The sequence below is a fragment of the Xenopus laevis genome, chromosome 7L (assembly GCF_017654675.1).
Source record: "Xenopus laevis strain J_2021 chromosome 7L, Xenopus_laevis_v10.1, whole genome shotgun sequence".
NCBI classification, from domain to species: domain Eukaryota; kingdom Metazoa; phylum Chordata; class Amphibia; order Anura; family Pipidae; genus Xenopus; species Xenopus laevis.
The window spans coordinates 25,969,775-25,988,003 of NC_054383.1; the positions used below are offsets into that span (position 1 = coordinate 25,969,775).

Below are 18,229 nucleotides of genomic sequence, written 5' to 3' on the forward strand. Positions count from 1 at the left end.
ATTGGGGCAAATTAGAGCAAAAACCAGCAGAACAGAATTTAAAAGATTACAATTATGAACCGGGTAACAAGATTGAAAAGTGAAGAATCAGGGCTCGTTCTTAACAAGCCCTCACATACTCACCATTACTCAAGCCTTAATGACACAATTGAAAGGTAATTGACATAAATTGCATATGGAAGATGAATTACCTCCTTGAAAGCGAATTATGGTGATAACAGCGTATCAATTTATGCAATTTCTGTAGTGTCGACATGATACCGTGCCCCCAATTATTTTACTCCATTAGATTTTTTATTTTTTTTCATGTCAAGCTCCTAAATTAAAATGTTTGGGGTTTAGTTGCCGGCTATGTATATAATGCAATGCCTTTGTAGTCTGAATGGGAAGAGCAGGCGTATCAATAGGTAAATGTATTGTAATGACTCACATACTGTGACTTATGGAAAACTGCAGTTTTATTGGCAGTAGAAAATGTAGTTTTTTTAAAAGCTTCTTGCTGTTTTTGTTACCAGATCTAGCTATCTGTCTATCTGTCATTTTTATACATCTATCATGTATCTACTGTCCATCAGTCATTTGTCTATTTTTTCATCCAATGCCTCTTTTATCTATCAATTAATAATTATCTTACTATCTAATAATCTCTCTTTCTCTCTATAATTATTGTCTATCTATCTTTCTCACTCTCTATCTATCTCTCTATTTCTCTTTCTATCTAATATATCTATCTCTTTCTGTCTGTATATCTATCTCTATCTAATATCTATATCTCTCTTTCTATATATATATATATATATATATTTAATCTCTCTCTCTTTCTCTCTCTCTCTATATATATATATATATGTCTATTTATGTATCTCCCTCTCTCTCTTTCTATCTAATCTCTCTCTCTCTCTCTCTCTCTCTCTCTCTCTCTCTCTCTCTCTCTGTCTGTTTAATCTCTCTCTCTCTCTCTCTATATATATATCTGTCTGTTTAATCTCTCTCTCTCTCTCTCTCTCTCTCTCTCTCTCTCTCTCTCTCTCTCTCTCTCTCTCTCTATATATATATATGTCTGTTTAATCTCTCTCTCTCTCTCTCTCTCTCTCTCTCTCTCTCTCTCTATATATATATCTGTTTAATATCTATCTATATATCTATCTACCTTTTTTCCAGGCTGTGGTCGTTCATTAGTCTGTAGGATATGGAATTATGGAAAAATAATTGAGCCTCACCTCCCTGCACCCTGAGCTGTATATGCTATAGAAGGCTGTCTCCTGGCACATCACTGCTCCTGGGTTTGGCTGAGAAAAGAATTCCTATTTTTTTTTAGGCTGTCAGTTAAGCGTTTGTTGTCAACCTTCAGCCAATGAGCAACGAGAAAGAAATGATCGGCCCTCCCTCCAGCCCAGGCCTCCTGCAGTTGTGATTGATGTCCCAGTTTGCACAGCGAGCATTCGGTGAAGGCAAAGAAAAGCTGCTCAACTCCAGCTCTTCCTTTTTCTCTTTTCATCACTTCCAAAGCGAAGCGAGGCCGATTCGTTTGTATCTGTGATCTGATCTGCGGCTTGTAGCTGGGGCTCCAGCATTGCGTGGGGAGGATCAGGGGACTCAGCATGGAGCACATAGGGGCTCATCACCTCCACCAGTCTCATGCTGAGCCAATCAGCTTTGGCATTGACCAGATTCTCAATAACCCAGACCAGGGTGGCAGTTGCATGATCTCCGGCCCGAGGCTCCAGGACTCAGACTATGGCTTGGGTTGTATTGTCAGCAGCGCCTACAACACCATGACGGGCAATTACAGCAACAGCGGCACCGGCGGCTACAGCAACAGCGCCTGCAGTATGGCAGCTCTCACAGGCTCTTACAACATGAACATGGGGGTCTCTATGAATGGCAATAACCTCAACTCTGCCGGGGTGATTAGAGTCCCTGCACATAGACCTCTGGCTACTAGTGTGCACCAGCCCATGTCCACTGGCATGCCAACTGTGCCCTCTGTGGCCTCTATGAACAACATCAACAACCTGACAGGCTTAACTTTCCCTTGGATGGAAAGTAACAGGAGGTACACCAAGGACAGATTCACAGGTAGGTCCCCGACCCCTGCTCATATGCCCTTCTCCTTAAAAGCAGCTCAGCCTGTGCCCTCTTAACACTGGAATCCTGGCAGCATCATTTAAAGGGAAAGTGTTTAGCCAAGCTTCATTCATTGCACCTGGTAATACCTGGGCCTAGAACAAGACAGGATCCTTTTTGTTAAAGGGGTTGGTTAATATAAGCTTCAGTATACTGAAATAAGAAACTTTCTAAATACAATCAATTAAAAATTCTGCATTGTTTCTGAAATAATCAAGTTTATCTTCACTATCCCTCTCTCAGCATCTGTTTCTCTTCATTCTGTCTTCATTGAGGAGTTGGGTGTCAGATGAATGATCCAATATATGTTACAGAGGGGCTCCTTTTGCCTAGAAGATGTATTAGAGCTCACTTTATTACAATCACCAGACATCATGTCTCTCTACATGCAGAATTTGTGCAGAAGTCAGTTATTTTATATATATTGTTAGATTTTGTTTGTACTGGAATCAGTTATTGGAATGAGGTCTAATACAAAAGGAAGCATCCCCTTAAATATTGGGTCATTCATCTGACACCCAACTGCTGCAGAGAAACAGATGCTGAGAGAGGAATAGCGAATATAAATTTTATTTCAAAAACATTGCAGAAAATTTAATTGATTGTATTTAGAAAGTGGCTTAATTCAGTATGAGGAATCTTATATTCCATTTTCATTTTCGGCATAGTTCCCCTTTAAACTATAATCATCTATAATCAAGAATTCTGCTACTGACAAACTATTATCTGGAATACAACGGCTAACTTTCCTCTATATACTACAGTGTAATGTTGCCTTTAGCTTCACCCACTAACCCTCTAACCCATTTTATTATATTCGGGTGAAAACATTGCCCAGCCAAAATTCTCTTTCTATTCGGAATAATAATAATAATCTTAATTCTTCTAAAAATGCTGCTTATAAATACAGTGCCCGTGAAGTATTTTTTTTTTGTGGCAGAAAAAAAACATTTAAATTTTTTTAAAAATACATTTTTTGTGGTTCTTAATGTCATGAATAAGGGTAAATAATGAAGAAATATTTTCATATAAAACATTCTGATGTAAAAAGTTATTACTGTAAAAAGTTATTACTGTAAAAAACTGGTGATAAAAATAATGGCAAATGACCTAGAGGGGTAGCTAATTAATTTAGAAGTATTACAAAAAAGTCTGTGGCACTGCCTAAATCTTTCTTTATTTGTTTTATCACCATTTCTAATTACTATACTTATTACCGATAATAAAAATAATAGGAAGGAGATGAAATATCAATAAGTAAAAAGTAAATATAGTAACTGATAAAATAAAACAATGAATCTCATCAGCCACACGTATATTATAGCAGATTTAGCAGGCAATGCCCCAAACCAGTGAGCTCCAGGAGAATTTGCACTCACATTAATATACACAAATATTAAAGGCTGTAAGTGTGAGGCCTACACACACGTGCGTGATCTGTTGCACAGACAGGTAGATGCTACTGAATAGCTTCTTAATGAGCTAGGTCGGCCTAGCGCCGATTTAGATTATTTCAGGCCACCAAGATATATTTTTATAGTAGCTAATGGACATATTCATATATCCTGGAACCTGCGATTTTTTTTAAAGATTTTGGGAATATTTTAAATGCATTTATTTATCAAATAATGGTCTTTGCTCGTTTGAAAGGAAATTGCAGGGGATCCAAACTTGTACATTATATGGCACATTGTACATTGTTAACTGTCACTTTAGCCGTAGGAAATCCCTGCGATTTTATTACCGAGATCAATACTAATAAGTTTCTGTAATTCAATCTAAATCTATCAGTGTTGCTTCTGTTTATTTCTCCCTTGCAGCCGAGCCTGTGCTGCACAAGTTTACTAGAAGATATATTTATTTTCATATCTATCTATCTATCTATCTATCTATCTATCTATCTATCTATCTATCTATCTATCTATCTATCTATCTATCTATCTATCTATAATATCAATATTTGGAATATTTTATTCCTGGATCAGCACTCCCATTTTTTATGATATAATGTCCTTTTATAAATACACAAATGATATAGTGTTCCAACGTTTCGGTCCACATTTGGACCTTTTTCAAGGGTTTAAAAAGGTCCAAATGTGGACCAAAACGTTGGAACACTATATCATGTGTGTATAAATAAAAATACATTATATCTATCTATCTATATACATATACTATATATATATATATATATATATACAACTGTGAGATACTAGTGCTAAGGAAAGGTAGAAAATATTCTATAAAAATGCCCTTTAATAAATGTTCTAATAGCTTATCCTCCAGCCTAAATTCACACATTTCCAGTGATCTATTCACAGTATCAGCCCAGAATGTGAATTTCTTCCATTTTCCACCCTTATTTGTATGGGAAGCGCTACAACAAGCTGGGTCCCCTGCAAGACCAAATATTTCATTAGGTTTATTCCATTTGCAATACCTCTAATCTAATCAAATCTTCGAAATAAAATTAAGAATTAATTGAATCCCAGATGCAATCAAAAGAAAGGACAGTGAATCTCTCTCCCTCTTTCTCTGTCTCTGTCTATCCAGCTCTCTCTGTACATATTCATACATATCTGTCTGTCTATATACCAGTCAATCAATCTATATATCTAGCAATGAATGCTATGCAATGAATACATTAGGGACACTTGAAAATATATTTCACTGGATGAAAGCCCCATGTATATCATCTGCCTAATATCCACCTACCCATCCTGATTTATAGATATAATCAATTATAGTCACACACTGATATACAGTTCGCAAGATATTTTTCATTTGATACAAGCTACTGCTATTTCGCTGAATTGAATGTACATGGTCTTTTCTGTATATACCTGTAAAAGCTGCAAACACATTTTGTTGCTACAATGTGTATGATTTAAAAATGAAACAATGGTTTGAACAAATACACACAATGCTGTCCAACTATACTGTATAATATATATATTGTAATGAATTTATTATTATTCTTTTTTTAAATGACTGGGAGAAATTCCTTGTTGGATAAGAGCCTGGGGCTGAGGGTGCATGCATTGGCTCTGCAGTTGTTCTCTGTGTGTCTCTATGGCCTATGCTGTGCTCATTTCCCTGCCTGCTTTTGCCGTCTGTCTCCCAATCCAGTGGCCCTCTCACCCTTCACTGTAACACGCCGTATAGGTCACCCGTACCAGAACCGGACTCCGCCCAAGAAGAAAAAGCCCAGGACTTCATTCACCAGACTGCAGATCTGCGAGTTGGAGAAGAGGTTCCACCGGCAGAAATACTTGGCCTCAGCCGAGAGGGCCGCTCTGGCCAAAGCACTTAAAATGACAGATGCCCAAGTCAAAACCTGGTTCCAGAACAGAAGAACTAAATGGAGGTAGGTCATTTCCTTGCCCGCAGGCTGTGGATGCCACACCATCCTTATTCACACACCTGTCTTCTTCTTGAAGTCTAGAGCCACCATCAATCCATCTACTGCTACTAGTCCACCAATCACCAACATCCCCACCACTCCCAACCCAACCAATAATCATAACCTCTAACATCACCTTTCCTCCACATCATTTCATAAGTCATTGATCTCACCGCCCCCATCAATCCATCTATTGCCACCAGTCCACCAAGCACCAACATCACCACCACTCCCGACCCAACCCAACAATCACATCATCATAATCCATATTACCATCACCATTCCACCACATCATTTCATAAGTCCTTACCCTACACCAATGTGCCATTATAACTGTCACAAACCAGTCCCTCCACCATCCTCAACTTTACAACCACCATCATTCCCCTGCCTGCACCATTACCACCACCATCAACCTCCAGTGCTGCACTATGGTCACCCCATACTTTTGTCATCACCACCATCTTTACCAGCCCACCATCACCTTCGCCTCTTTTGAGGTCCACCTGACGGTCTTTTCTTGGTTGATCCAGATATTAGATTGTAAGCTCTAGGGGCAGGGACCTACTTCCTACTCTCTCTTACCACATGGCACTTAAGCTCTATGCCCTTACCCTATATAAGCTTTGTGTACCTTGTGTATATTTTTATCCTTGAGAAAGGTCCTAATGAGGACAGAAATTTTGGACTTTTGTGCAATGGACTTAAAATCAAAAAGGCAAAGATTTTTTAAGGGAGTGCTGGCTTGAAGATTTGTGTAGGACACTCTCCAGGTTTATAGAGAGAGAGAGAGAGAGAGAGAGAATATGAATCCACACTCTAGTCTAAACCAATCCACAAGAATAGGTGCTTGATCTAAATTTTATAAATACTTGAAGAGGAGAAGATCAACACACCAACATTATATATATATTTTTAATGTTCATTTATTCTACTGTGCACAGTGGAACTAAAAAATGATATTGCTGTGCTGAGCTCATATATATATATATATATATATATATATATATATATATATATATATATATATATATATATATAGTGTACAGCGCCGGGGGCCCATACATAAATACATATCACCCATGAACTCACTTGTGAGCCTTGCTGGTTATAACTTCTTTCCTAAGAAATATACAATAACAGAATCTGTTAGCTCCATGCCAGCTCTAAAATACAGAACAACTAATATTGTGCAGCAATTGCGTTATGGTCGCATACATGCGCCAGACGCACAGAATACCAGAGTAAAGATTAGATGAAGAAATATCTAGGTTGTGGAAAGAGTTTTCTTTAAATAGAGGAGCTGTTGGAAAAGACTACTGCAAATCACAAACTTACTTTTACCCCACGGTGAGAAAATTCTTAAGATTCAATCAGGTCTGCTCTGAATTATTCTTTTTTTCAGCAGCACTGCAGTCGTTCATTCGTTTGATAAATATCATATACCCAGTCCCACTTATGGCAACTAAGCTGATGTAAAAAGGAAAGCAATAGCAACAGACCAATGACACCTGCTTTATATAAAAAAACAGGGCTGGAACTAGGGGTAGGCAGAAGAGGCACGAGCCTAGGGCGCAAAGCTTGGAGGGCGCCAGGCAAGTACCTCACAGACATACAGCCTACCCTAGTCCATACCTCAGTGAAAAGTTGGTGCGCTCTCTGAAGTCAAAGCGCTTTTCGCACTACTGCACTCGGCTGCGCGCAATTGCGCACGTGCGTTCCCGGTTGCGCACGGTTACGCACCCGCGTACTTGGTTGCGCACTGCCGCGGAGGGGGCCAAAGTGGCTGGCCGGGTTGCCTACAGACAGCGCCAGGCTGGCCTGGCCCGGCACTGAAAAAATGCCTTGAATAAGTGACAAGACACAAGGTTTTATACTTTACAAATTGCGAGGCAGTGCAAATACTACGGATTGTGGTGGTTTGTAGGTTTGAGTCAATGTCGACTGATTCTTTCCAGTTGGGGTTTTATGTGGGATATTTACCACGTTATTAAATGTGGTTGCTGTGAATTCGGGGTTAGTCCTGTTAACAGAGAAGCAGGAATTTTCAAAAAAAATAAAAATAAACCAAATGAACTGACCCAGGTGTATAAAAGAAACTGGTTAGGTGCTTTCATTTTCTTAGTGTTTCGTCTGCATTTTAGCAGGGAAAATAGCGTCTTCCTTTACATGGACCTCACGCATTGGGCACTGAATTGCCGATAGTTTGATAAGCTATTTTAATTCATTTTTCGGGCATAAGATTAAAAATAATGATCGAATGAATGAATGTTTAATCAAATTCGTCTTTTATTCTTTATTTATGCTGAGCAATGAGCTGGGGGATCGGGTGGAAAGCTTACTGACAATAACGCCAGCGGATCTGCAAAATGTAATTGTGACTTTTTATTAATTCATTGTGACTATTTATTAATTCATTACGCACCCCATTTATTAGGAGTATTCATTAGGAGTATTTATTAGGAGTATTTATTAGGAGAATGCCTTTCGGAAATGATCGTGTGTACAACATATATTCTATAGAGTATTAGCGAAAAGATTGCCAGTTTCAAGTTATAATGTTTAGTCTACGGTCATTTGGCTACAAAACCTATTTTGTGCGCGATGTAGCTAAATATAAGGTAAATACGTATCTATATGTAGCCTATAAATCGCTTATTTCATTTTTGGCTTTTTGGGCGCTGGCATATAGTACAAGATATTTGTGTCTGTATAATACCCAATCATTTATTTAATAATGTTTCCAATGTTCAGCTATATATGTTTCTTTGCTCCTATTTAATATCAGGCTATTCTGTTCTCTATTCTATACATGCATATAAACACACATACACACAAACCCATATATAATATACATCCTTGAGAAAGGTCCCAATGAGGACCGAAACGTTGGACTTTTGTACAATGTGGTAAAAATAAAAAGATTGAAGTTTTTTAAGGGTGTGCCAGTTTTAAGATTTTTTTAAACATAATATACATATATATATATTTCTATATACCTGTGATTTTTATATCCATATATATATATATATATATATATATATATATACACATTTTTTTTTATATACCGATGATTGATTTATATATATGTCCAACGTTTCGGTCCACAGTAGGACCTTTTTCAAGGATAAAGGTTCACCTTTAAGTTGGACACAAGTAGCATGTGAAATAAAGAGGGTTTTTTTGTTTTAAATTGAATAAAAGCGAGTGCTGGTCCTTACCAACCATATTCATACATATATGTATATCACTATATAGCTGTGTATGTTTATATATTCATGTGTGAAAACCAGAGACACACTGCACTGGCAAACTTCTTTGTCTGATTACAGAATAAACAGATTTTAAATAAGAGAATTAACAATGAAACATATACCTGAACATATATTGAACATACCTGGCCAGTAAATATTTATATTTATTAAACCACACACATATGTTCAGGTATAGTGACACACATATTATCATATATATTTTTATTCTTTTTATAAATACAGTTACACACACACACACACACACACACACACACACAGCTCAATGGTATGTTTGGTTTGCAACATGCTAGAAAGGGGGTTAAGAGTTCATATCATCTCCCTTTCTAGACATGAGCATGCAGAATGCATGTAGTGGCTTGAAACGATCTCATTGCTAAAGCTACAGTACAAGCACAATTTTGTATCAATACTCCCCTCCTTGAATACAAAAAATTCTGCACACAACTTTATGTCCAAAACTCTCTTTATGATATATAAATATATGTGGTGCCTAAATAATTCTAAACCAACTTTTGGATGTACTGGGTCCTCTTAGAAAATCTGAATTTTTCCTTTCTCTTAGAGGCAAGTGATCTCTATAAAATACATAAGTGCACTGCAAGTTATCTATTTGTAAAGGAGTGGTTCACCTCTTTTAGAATGTTATACAATATAAAAATCTAAGCAAAGTTTCACATTTTTTATTTGAACTATTTGCCTTTTTTTCTGACTCTTTCCAGTTTTTAAATGGAGGTCACTTGCCCCATATAAAAACAAATGGTCAGTAAAGCTACAAATGTATAGTTTTTGCTTTTTTTTTTAAAACTCATCTTTCTAACCAGTTCCTCTCCTATTTATATTCCAGTCTTATTTTAACCAGTGCATGGTTGCTAGGGTATTGTGGTCCCTAGCAACCAGACTGCTGAAACTGCAAACTGGAGAGCTGCTGAATAAAAAGCGAAATGACCCAAAAAAAAACACAAATAAAAAAATGAGAACCAATCGCAAATTGTCTCAGAATATCCCTCTCTACATCATGCTAAAAGTGCATTTAAAGGTGAACAACCCATTTAAACTTGAAAAAATCAACACTACTTTCTCTGTAAAATTACAAGGGAGAGAACATATGCAATGCACTGGGAGGTAATTTTTTAAGTGTTTGAGAGATAGATAATCCAACAGCCTTATTTAGGTAATCTAAACGTTATCATATCTTTGTAGGTTTTGAACGATGTACTGCTATAAGTGTACAGTATCTGGCTGTACCCTGTAATTATTATTATACAGTCATAGACAAGATCATAAACTTGCTGTGAATTGAAAACCACAATGAATGTATATATATATTTATATATTTACACCTTCACATCGTTTGACATCTGGCATGTAATCATTAATTGTGGTTTAACCCACTAGAAACAATACACCAAAACTGTATATTAAAGGATAAGTGCAATGTATAGATGACAGATATTTTATATATATATATATATATATATATATATATATATATATATATATATATATATATATATATATATATATATATATATTCTGTATATAAACAAGGGAAAGTTGTGCTCACCACTGATTTTTAAAACCATTAGGCGGGGGTGCAATGAGACTGTGACCACAAAATACATATAGACAAATAAAAAGTTGTAGCTCCCACCCTTCCCAACTATAGTCAGGTGATCCCACTGGTGTCTAATAAAAGGACAGCGAAGTTTGGGAGTTTTACTTTGAAAGCAGCGAGTAAGTTGCAGGTAAAACTTAGTCCCTTCGTAAAATATATAATGAAGCAATAGAATTCTTAATGAACCAGATGCAATTTGAGCGTAGGACTGGCCAGATATGGGATGACTTTGATGTAGTTGGCCAGCTGAAATATATTGCAATATATGGAAAAACAATCCCAGGGTAAGGCATTTTTTAGTAGCTGTATGCACAAAATGTCTTAAATATATTGATAATGGGTTGAGTGCAGAGGACTCTTGTATTTGTCTATATATCTATATATGTATGTATATATGTATATATAGATATATAGAAAGGGGGAGATGAATCTGCTAGATATAGATGATGCATGCCAGTGGTGTAACTAGATGTTACTAGTTCCCACAACAAATTAATTTTAGGGCCTCCAACATATCCAGAGGTTGTCCTGTTTTGCCAATATATGTTAAAATTGCTCATTACTTAGGACGTCATGTCCCCTTATACCTCCTGGGTGGTTCACCTTTTAGTTGTCTTTTAGTATGTTATAGATTGGCTGATTCTCAGCAACTCATCAATTGGTCTTCATTATTTATTTGATAATTTTTTTTTTTTTTAAGTTATTACTGACTTTCCAGCTTTCAAATGGGGGTCACTGACCCCATCTTAAGAATACATCCTCTGTAAGGCTACGCATTTTCTAGTTATTGCTACTTTTTATGACTCCTCTTTCTGGGCAGGCCCTCTCCTATTCATATTCCAGTCAATACTCGGTTGCTAGGGTCATTTGGACCCTAGCAACCAGATTGCTGAACCTGCAAACTGGAGAGCTGCTGAATAAAATCTAAATAGCTAAAAAAAAAACCACAAATAGTAAAAAATGAAAACCAATTGCAAATTGTCTCAGAATATCACTCTCTACATCCTACTCAAAGGGGACCAGTTTAAGCCCATGCATGTTGTAACTGTATATTGCTGCCAGTAGAATTGACACTGTGATGCAGTTGCAGCCAAGCAGAGGCCCCACTGATGCAGTATGAGGCCACATTAGGAACATTATTGAATTTGTCCCTATGAAAACCCCAATTACTTTGGCTCGCCTGGAATATGTTTTCGTTCGTTTTCATTTGGAGACAGTAATTAGAAAAAGAGCCATTCATTTCCACAGCTTAATGGCTGATCATTAGCAGAAGCATGGAGATAATTAACCCCTGCCTTTGTCTCCAGTGCAAGAGATCTCTGTTTGTGTAACTCTTGCCTTTTCCGCCTTGGCAAGTAAGTTAAAAGGCATCTGTATCAATTGTAAATAATAAATGCATGTAATTATTGGATAGATGGCCTGAGTAGATTGCTGTGTGCAGAACAGCCCATCAAATATTCATAAACTAGATTTCTATCTGGGGAAGGATTTTACTATATTATTTATTGCGCTGCATATTCATCAGGAAAGTGCTGCTCCAGATTGACTGCAGCTACAAATCGCCGGTAATCGGTCGGATTTTATTATCGCACGTTGATGTCATTGGTAGAATTTAACCTTGTCTCCTTTTGGCTCAGAAAAAAAAAATGACTGGGATCAAATCAACAGCAGAGGCTCATTGGCTTTGCCTATTTTACAAAGGTAATTCTATTTCGCACAAACATATCAATGGTTTCAGTGGCTGATTAAAGGGAATATAAACTGAAAAAGTTACCCATTGAAAGATGAGTCCAAGCAACTTCCCAATATCCAGTTTTTCTGCCTCTTTCTGCACTGTCCGTTCTGTCTAGTGAAACAATGTAGCAGAAGCCTCTCTCACAGGTCTGCCTTCTGCTACATTGTTTTAAATCAGGGCAGAGAATAGAAAGGATCAGATGCTACTTTAAAAGGTTGGTTCAACTTTTATTATGTTATAGAATGGTCAATTCTAAGCAACCTTTTAATTGGTTTTCATATATTTTTTTAATAGTTTTATGGTTATTTTCCCTTTTCTTCTAACTTTTTGCAGCTTTCAAATGGGCGTCGCTGACCCCTTTAAAAAAAACAAATGCTCTGTAAGGCTTCACATCTATTGTATTGTTATTTTTTTATTACTGATCCTTCTATTCAGTCTCTTATTCAAATCAATGCATGGTTGCTATAGGAATTTGGAACCTAGTTACCAGATTGGTTAAGATGCAAATTAAAGAGCTGCTGTATAAAAAGCTAAATAACTCACAGTCAACTGGGAAACTATAAGGATTTCTATGGGGACAGAAATGATTTGTGTGTTTTGTGCTTAGGAGGAGGAATATATTCCCAAAACACTTGTAATAGTGTTTGCGTTATTCATGGAAGTAACAGCAGCCTTATCCTACTTTAGATTTATACTTCACCTAAAACACATTATTTATAACAAGGGAGGAAATGGAAGGCATAATAACATGAAATAGCAAAGATGAGAAAACAAGGCAAAGGTAGATAAACTAAAACTATTTTCGTTAAATATATATATAAATTTTAAAAAAAAAGAAAAACAAATTATATATATATATATATATAGATAGATAGATAGATAGATAGATAGATAGATAGATAGATAGATAGATAGATATTATAACAGATTGGAGATTGTCTTATAATAAAAGCAAACTCCCACCATTCTTTCTCTAGGCACTTCCTGAACTTCTTTATGATGTCTGTGTAGTCAGAACAGTTTGCTTCAGGTCTAGTAACCCGTAGCAACCAATCAGATGGTCAAAGGACAGACCATTAAATGCAACCTACCGATTGCTATGGTTACTAGAACTGGTGTGAAGTTTGCAGTGAAAGTGCATAGGAGAACTACGTTTTTTGGGAAAAACCCTACACATTTCTAGAATTCTAAATTGATAGTCTGATTTTTTTTTAAACCCCATGTGCAATTACCTTAGGACAGGACGAAAGTCATTAGCTGGTTTAAAGAACAAAAAATGGAAATGTGTTCGGTATATTTCCTTTCCCCGGGCCATTCACGGTTATGCAACATCTTGGCAAATATTATGGAATAAATTCTCTTTTAATAGGCAAGGCAATATTTAAAACAGGCGTCAATATTTAATATTCCCCGTTTTTTTTCACATTTCTACCTTGTTTTCTATCTGGCAGATATACACCAACTGATCTATAGATATAATCACCTGTAAATCCCCGCTTACCCCCTCTAATTCCTTCCGCATCGCTTTGCGCACCCGCGTACAACACTACCCACCCAAGATCAATTACTACTTAACTCCTCCTTTCATCTATGATTATAAATTCGGGGCTATTCATTCATTTTCAGTTTATTTGGCAACTTTTATTTTGACCAACCAAAGCAATTATCCAGCAAATTCATTAGTTGTCCATGTGAATAGGATACACTTTATATATTTTACCACTTTCACTTCTGCGCGCTCCTGCGCCTCTCCTTCTCTGCGCCTGACTGTCTCTGCGCCTCATTTAACTCAAACCCTTCTCTCCTGCGGGCACTATTAGGCTTTCCCTCTAAACATTCCAGAATAGCTAAATCTGCCCCAGTCAATCACTTGTAGCCCCTTTGTATAGTCGATATCTTCATGTTATGGCAGCGTCCATGAGACCATATACAAAGAAAGGTTGATTTATACTGCAAAATATGATTTTAAAATAATGTAACTGTAGTTTGTAGAAATTAGAATATAGGCAACTGGCATCGAGATGAAAATTCAATGCAACTTTTTTTACTTAAAAGCTATTGTAATAAATAATGAATACTGCTGCATCAGCTTCAAATAATAGTAGTAATACTATTATAATTATTCTTATTAGTAATATTAATAATATTACATTTATATATTAATATTAAGTAATATTAATAGCAATTAAAATACATTTGTAAGCAACTACAAGAATAATCCACAATTATTTTTATTACCAATTTTATTATGAATAAAAATAACAAAAATAATATTTTTGCATTATTCTTACAGTTGCTTAAAATGGTATTATAATTGTTATTAATACTAATAATAATAATAGTATTACTATTCTTATTTGTAGTAGATGCAGCAGTATTCAGATTATTTATTATTTTGTGTAACAGAGTGGGATAGAATGTTACAACTGTACCCCTATTGACTAAAATACATATTTTATAACATTTTGCAAAAGTTGCAAAAGCTGATTGTTTCTATAACGGTCATGGAATGCCAAAGTGACTAGTATGCAGTTACTTTGGGGTAAATGCTTTTTTTATAATATACTGTCATGGAACAGTGTCAGTAATACATTCATGGATATATTTTACATGTTATTCAAGAATCTCGGGTATCATATATATATATATATATATATAGATAGATAGATAGATAGATAGATAGATAGATAGATAGATATATATATATATATATATATATATATATATAGATATATATCCATATCTTAAGTCTGCGAAAAATCTTTCAGACATTAAATAAGATTCTGTATTATTATTATTAAAAAGAAAAAGGAAAAATGTTAAAAATTAGAATTATTTCATTTAATTGGAGTCTGTGGGTGATGGCCTTCCCTTAATTCTGAGCTTTCCAGATAATGGGTTTCAAGATAAAGATCCTATATCTGTATTTTAATATACAAATAAATGCTTGGATTTGGTTAGTTACATGATCCAGGCTTATGTAAAGTTGGTGAAAATGATGGATTTTTTGTATACATAGGATAATATCCTCATACTTTGCAACAGGGGGTACTTTATTTATTATAATACACAAGTTTCAGTGAGTCATGTGACAGAAATGACATCGCTAAGCTCCGTTTATATAGTGAATAAAGTACCCCCTATTGTAAAATATGAGGATATTATAAGTTACCGAGGAGTTCCATTACCATATAAAAGGTCATGGAACTCAGAGGTTACTTATAATATTCTCATATTTTCCAACAAGGGGTACTTTATTTATTATAATATACAAGTTTTAGTAAGTCATGTGACAAAAATTACATCACTACTCACCATTTATAACTGATGACGTCACTAGTCATCGTTTATAAGGATATAATTTACAGGATATTCATGGGTTTTGTGTAATATATAGTGAATAAAGTACCCCCTCTTGTAAATTATGAGGATTATATATAAATATATATATATAAAATATATAAAAGGTCATGGAATTCCGTGGTAACTTCTAATATCTTCATATTTTGCAACAGGGGGTACTTTATTTATTGTAATACACAAGTTTCAGTGAATCATGTGACAGAAATGACATCAGAACTCACCGTTTATAACTGATGACATCAGAACTCACCGTTTATGAGGATATAATTTACAGGATATTCATGGCTTTTGTGTATTATAAAAATATAATTTACAGGATATTGATGGTTCTTGTGTATTATATAAATAGTACACAAAAGCCATGAATATCTTGTAAATTATATAGTGAATAAAGTACCCCCTCTTGTAAAATATAAGGATATAAGTTACTGAGGAGTTTCATGACCATATAAAAACACGAGGCCGAAGGCCGAGTGCTTTTATACAGGTCATGGAACTCCGAGGTAACTTCTAATATCCTCATATTTTGCAACTGGGGGTAATTTATTTATTATAATACACAAGTTTCAGTGAGTCATGTGACTGAAATTACATCAGAACTCACCATTTATAACTGATGACATCAGAACTCGCCGTTTATAAGGATATAATTTACAAGACATTCATGGCTTTTGTGTATTATATCCTTATAAACAGTGAGTTCTGATGTCATCAGTTATAAACCGTTAGTAGTGATGTAATTTTTGTCACATGACTCACTAAAACTTGTGTATTATAATAAAGTACTCCATGTTGCAAACTATGAGGATATTAGAAGTTACCTCGGAGTTCCATGACCTGTATGAAAACACTCGGCCCATTGGCCTCATGTCCTCGGGGTGTATATATATATATATATATATATATATATATATATATATATCCGAAAAGTAGGCGAGCACACTTGGTCTTATGATATATATTATACACAGTAAAGAAAGCTGCTTGTGTAGATCTATGGCCATCCTAACTTTCTGCTCTTTTTTTTATCTGCCCAGGAGACAGACAGCAGAGGAACGGGAGGCAGAGAGGCAGCAGGCAAACAGGATCCTCCTGCAGCTCCAACAGGAGGCCTTTCAGAAAACTATAAACCAGCCCCTCCAGCAGGACCCCATCTGCCTCCACAACTCTTCCCTCTATGCCCTGCAGAACCTGCAGCCTTGGTCAGACGATATGTCCAAAATAACCAGTGTCACTTCAGTGGCCTCTGCTTGTGAATGACTCAGCTGCACACAAGGACTGGGCTAAATTGACTATCTCTACATTTTATGCAGAAATGAAAAAATAAAAACAACACGATCAGGCTCCTTAGGGAAAAAAAGCACGTCTGATCGTATAAAATAACCCTCTCCCCTGTTTGGGGTCGCAGACTGTGGTGCATTCAGATCTGCCAGAGAGAAGCAGGTCTGTCCGCAAGCCCAGCACAAGGCGCAATGATGGAATCGTTGGATCTCTCCTTGTGGAAGTTGTGGACAGTCTGAGTTCAGCCTAAGAACAGTTATATTTATAAATAATAGGTTCCAAGCTATCCCACATACACAGAACTCAGATATATTATTTTGAAAGAACATTAGAATGGTATTTATGAACATTGCCGCCGGTCACTCAGCAACATTTCATTATGGAAACGGTGGAGTTACATTCATAAAACCTGTGAAACAAAATAGTATTTTGTGATCAAGGGATGTTGAAATGCAAAGGCTGTCAGACTGGACTGAAGGCAAAGGCATTTGGATACAACTTCATGGAGTTGCACCTGCTCAGATACAGTATTTTCTTACCTGAACACACACATACACTGCCCCTCTGGTATCTTACAAAAGGGCGATTTGACTCCCTCTAAAGCACTTCTTTGTCCATTTCAGTTATTTTCCCCTCTCTATGGCAAATCCCCATGCATCCAATTAAGCACCCAATTATGGATTATATTTAAATACAGTATAACTACAATTTTAAAGGGGTATGCAACTTTTCAATTGGTCTTCACTATTTATTTTTTTATAGTTTTTGAATTATTTGACTTCTTCTTCTGACTGTTTTCAGCATTCAAATGGAGGGGGGTCACTGACCCATCTTAAAAACGAAATCTGTAAGCCTTCAAACGTATTGTAATTGTTACTTTTTTTTAATGATCTTTCTATTCAGGCCCTCTTCTATTCATATTCCAATCTCTTATTCAAATCAGTGCATGGTTGCTAGGGTAATTTGGACCCTAGCAACCAGATTGCTGAAATTGGAGAGCTGCTGATTAAAAAGCTAAATAACTCAAAAACCACAAATAAAAAATGAAAACCAGTTGTAAGTTGTCTCAGAATATCACTCTCTACATCATACTAAAAGTTCATTTTAATGGTTGAACAATTTTGCATCATTAAACAGATCTCCCGTTATTTTAATAAGGCATTGTGCAGGAGGCCATCTTTGTTCTAGCTCCACCCACAAGTGTCAATCAAACACTAGCCCTCACTGAATAAATATAACTTGATAGTATTCAGTAATTCTGGAGGGAAAGTGGGCAAATATCTTTCTTGTCTACTCACTTGAGAGGGTCACGGTCCTGGGGGTCCTCAGTCAGTCAGTTGGTGACCAGGACAAGTGTTACTTCCTTATTATCCTGAAAACATTTGTTCAAGCCTAGACGGATAGGAAGGTTTGGCTTTGGACCCTCTAAT

At 36.0% G+C, this 18,229-nt stretch overlaps 1 protein-coding gene across 2 annotated transcripts; it reads left to right on the top strand.

Annotated features, from left to right (window-relative positions):
* Positions 1-1,167: 1,167 nt before the first annotated feature.
* Positions 1,168-17,736, top strand: tlx1.L (T cell leukemia homeobox 1 L homeolog). Of its 2 annotated transcripts, none has more exons than XM_018224248.2 (3): positions 1,168-2,079; positions 5,293-5,494; positions 16,556-17,736. In XM_018224248.2, exons 1-3 carry the CDS (start codon positions 1,602-1,604, stop codon positions 16,776-16,778), a joined length of 903 nt encoding a protein of 300 aa, XP_018079737.1. In that variant the 5' UTR covers positions 1,168-1,601; the 3' UTR covers positions 16,779-17,736. The 2 variants fall into 2 exon arrangements, with proteins under 2 accessions (XP_018079737.1, NP_001079216.1); NM_001085747.1 differs by having other exon boundaries at positions 1,602-2,079; positions 5,257-5,494; positions 16,556-16,778.
* Positions 17,737-18,229: the final 493 nt, after the last annotated feature.

Bases quoted from the DNA above. Each gene is read 5' to 3' on its own strand.
- tlx1.L (NM_001085747.1), top strand. From the start codon at position 1,602: ATGGAGCACATAGGGGCTCATCACCTCCACCAGTCTCATGCTGAGCCA. The intron at 2,080-5,256 runs GTAGGTCCCCGA...CTCCCAATCCAG, and splicing joins CACCAAGGACAGATTCACAG to TGGCCCTCTCACCCTTCACT. The intron at 5,495-16,555 runs GTAGGTCATTTC...TTATCTGCCCAG, and splicing joins AACAGAAGAACTAAATGGAG to GAGACAGACAGCAGAGGAAC.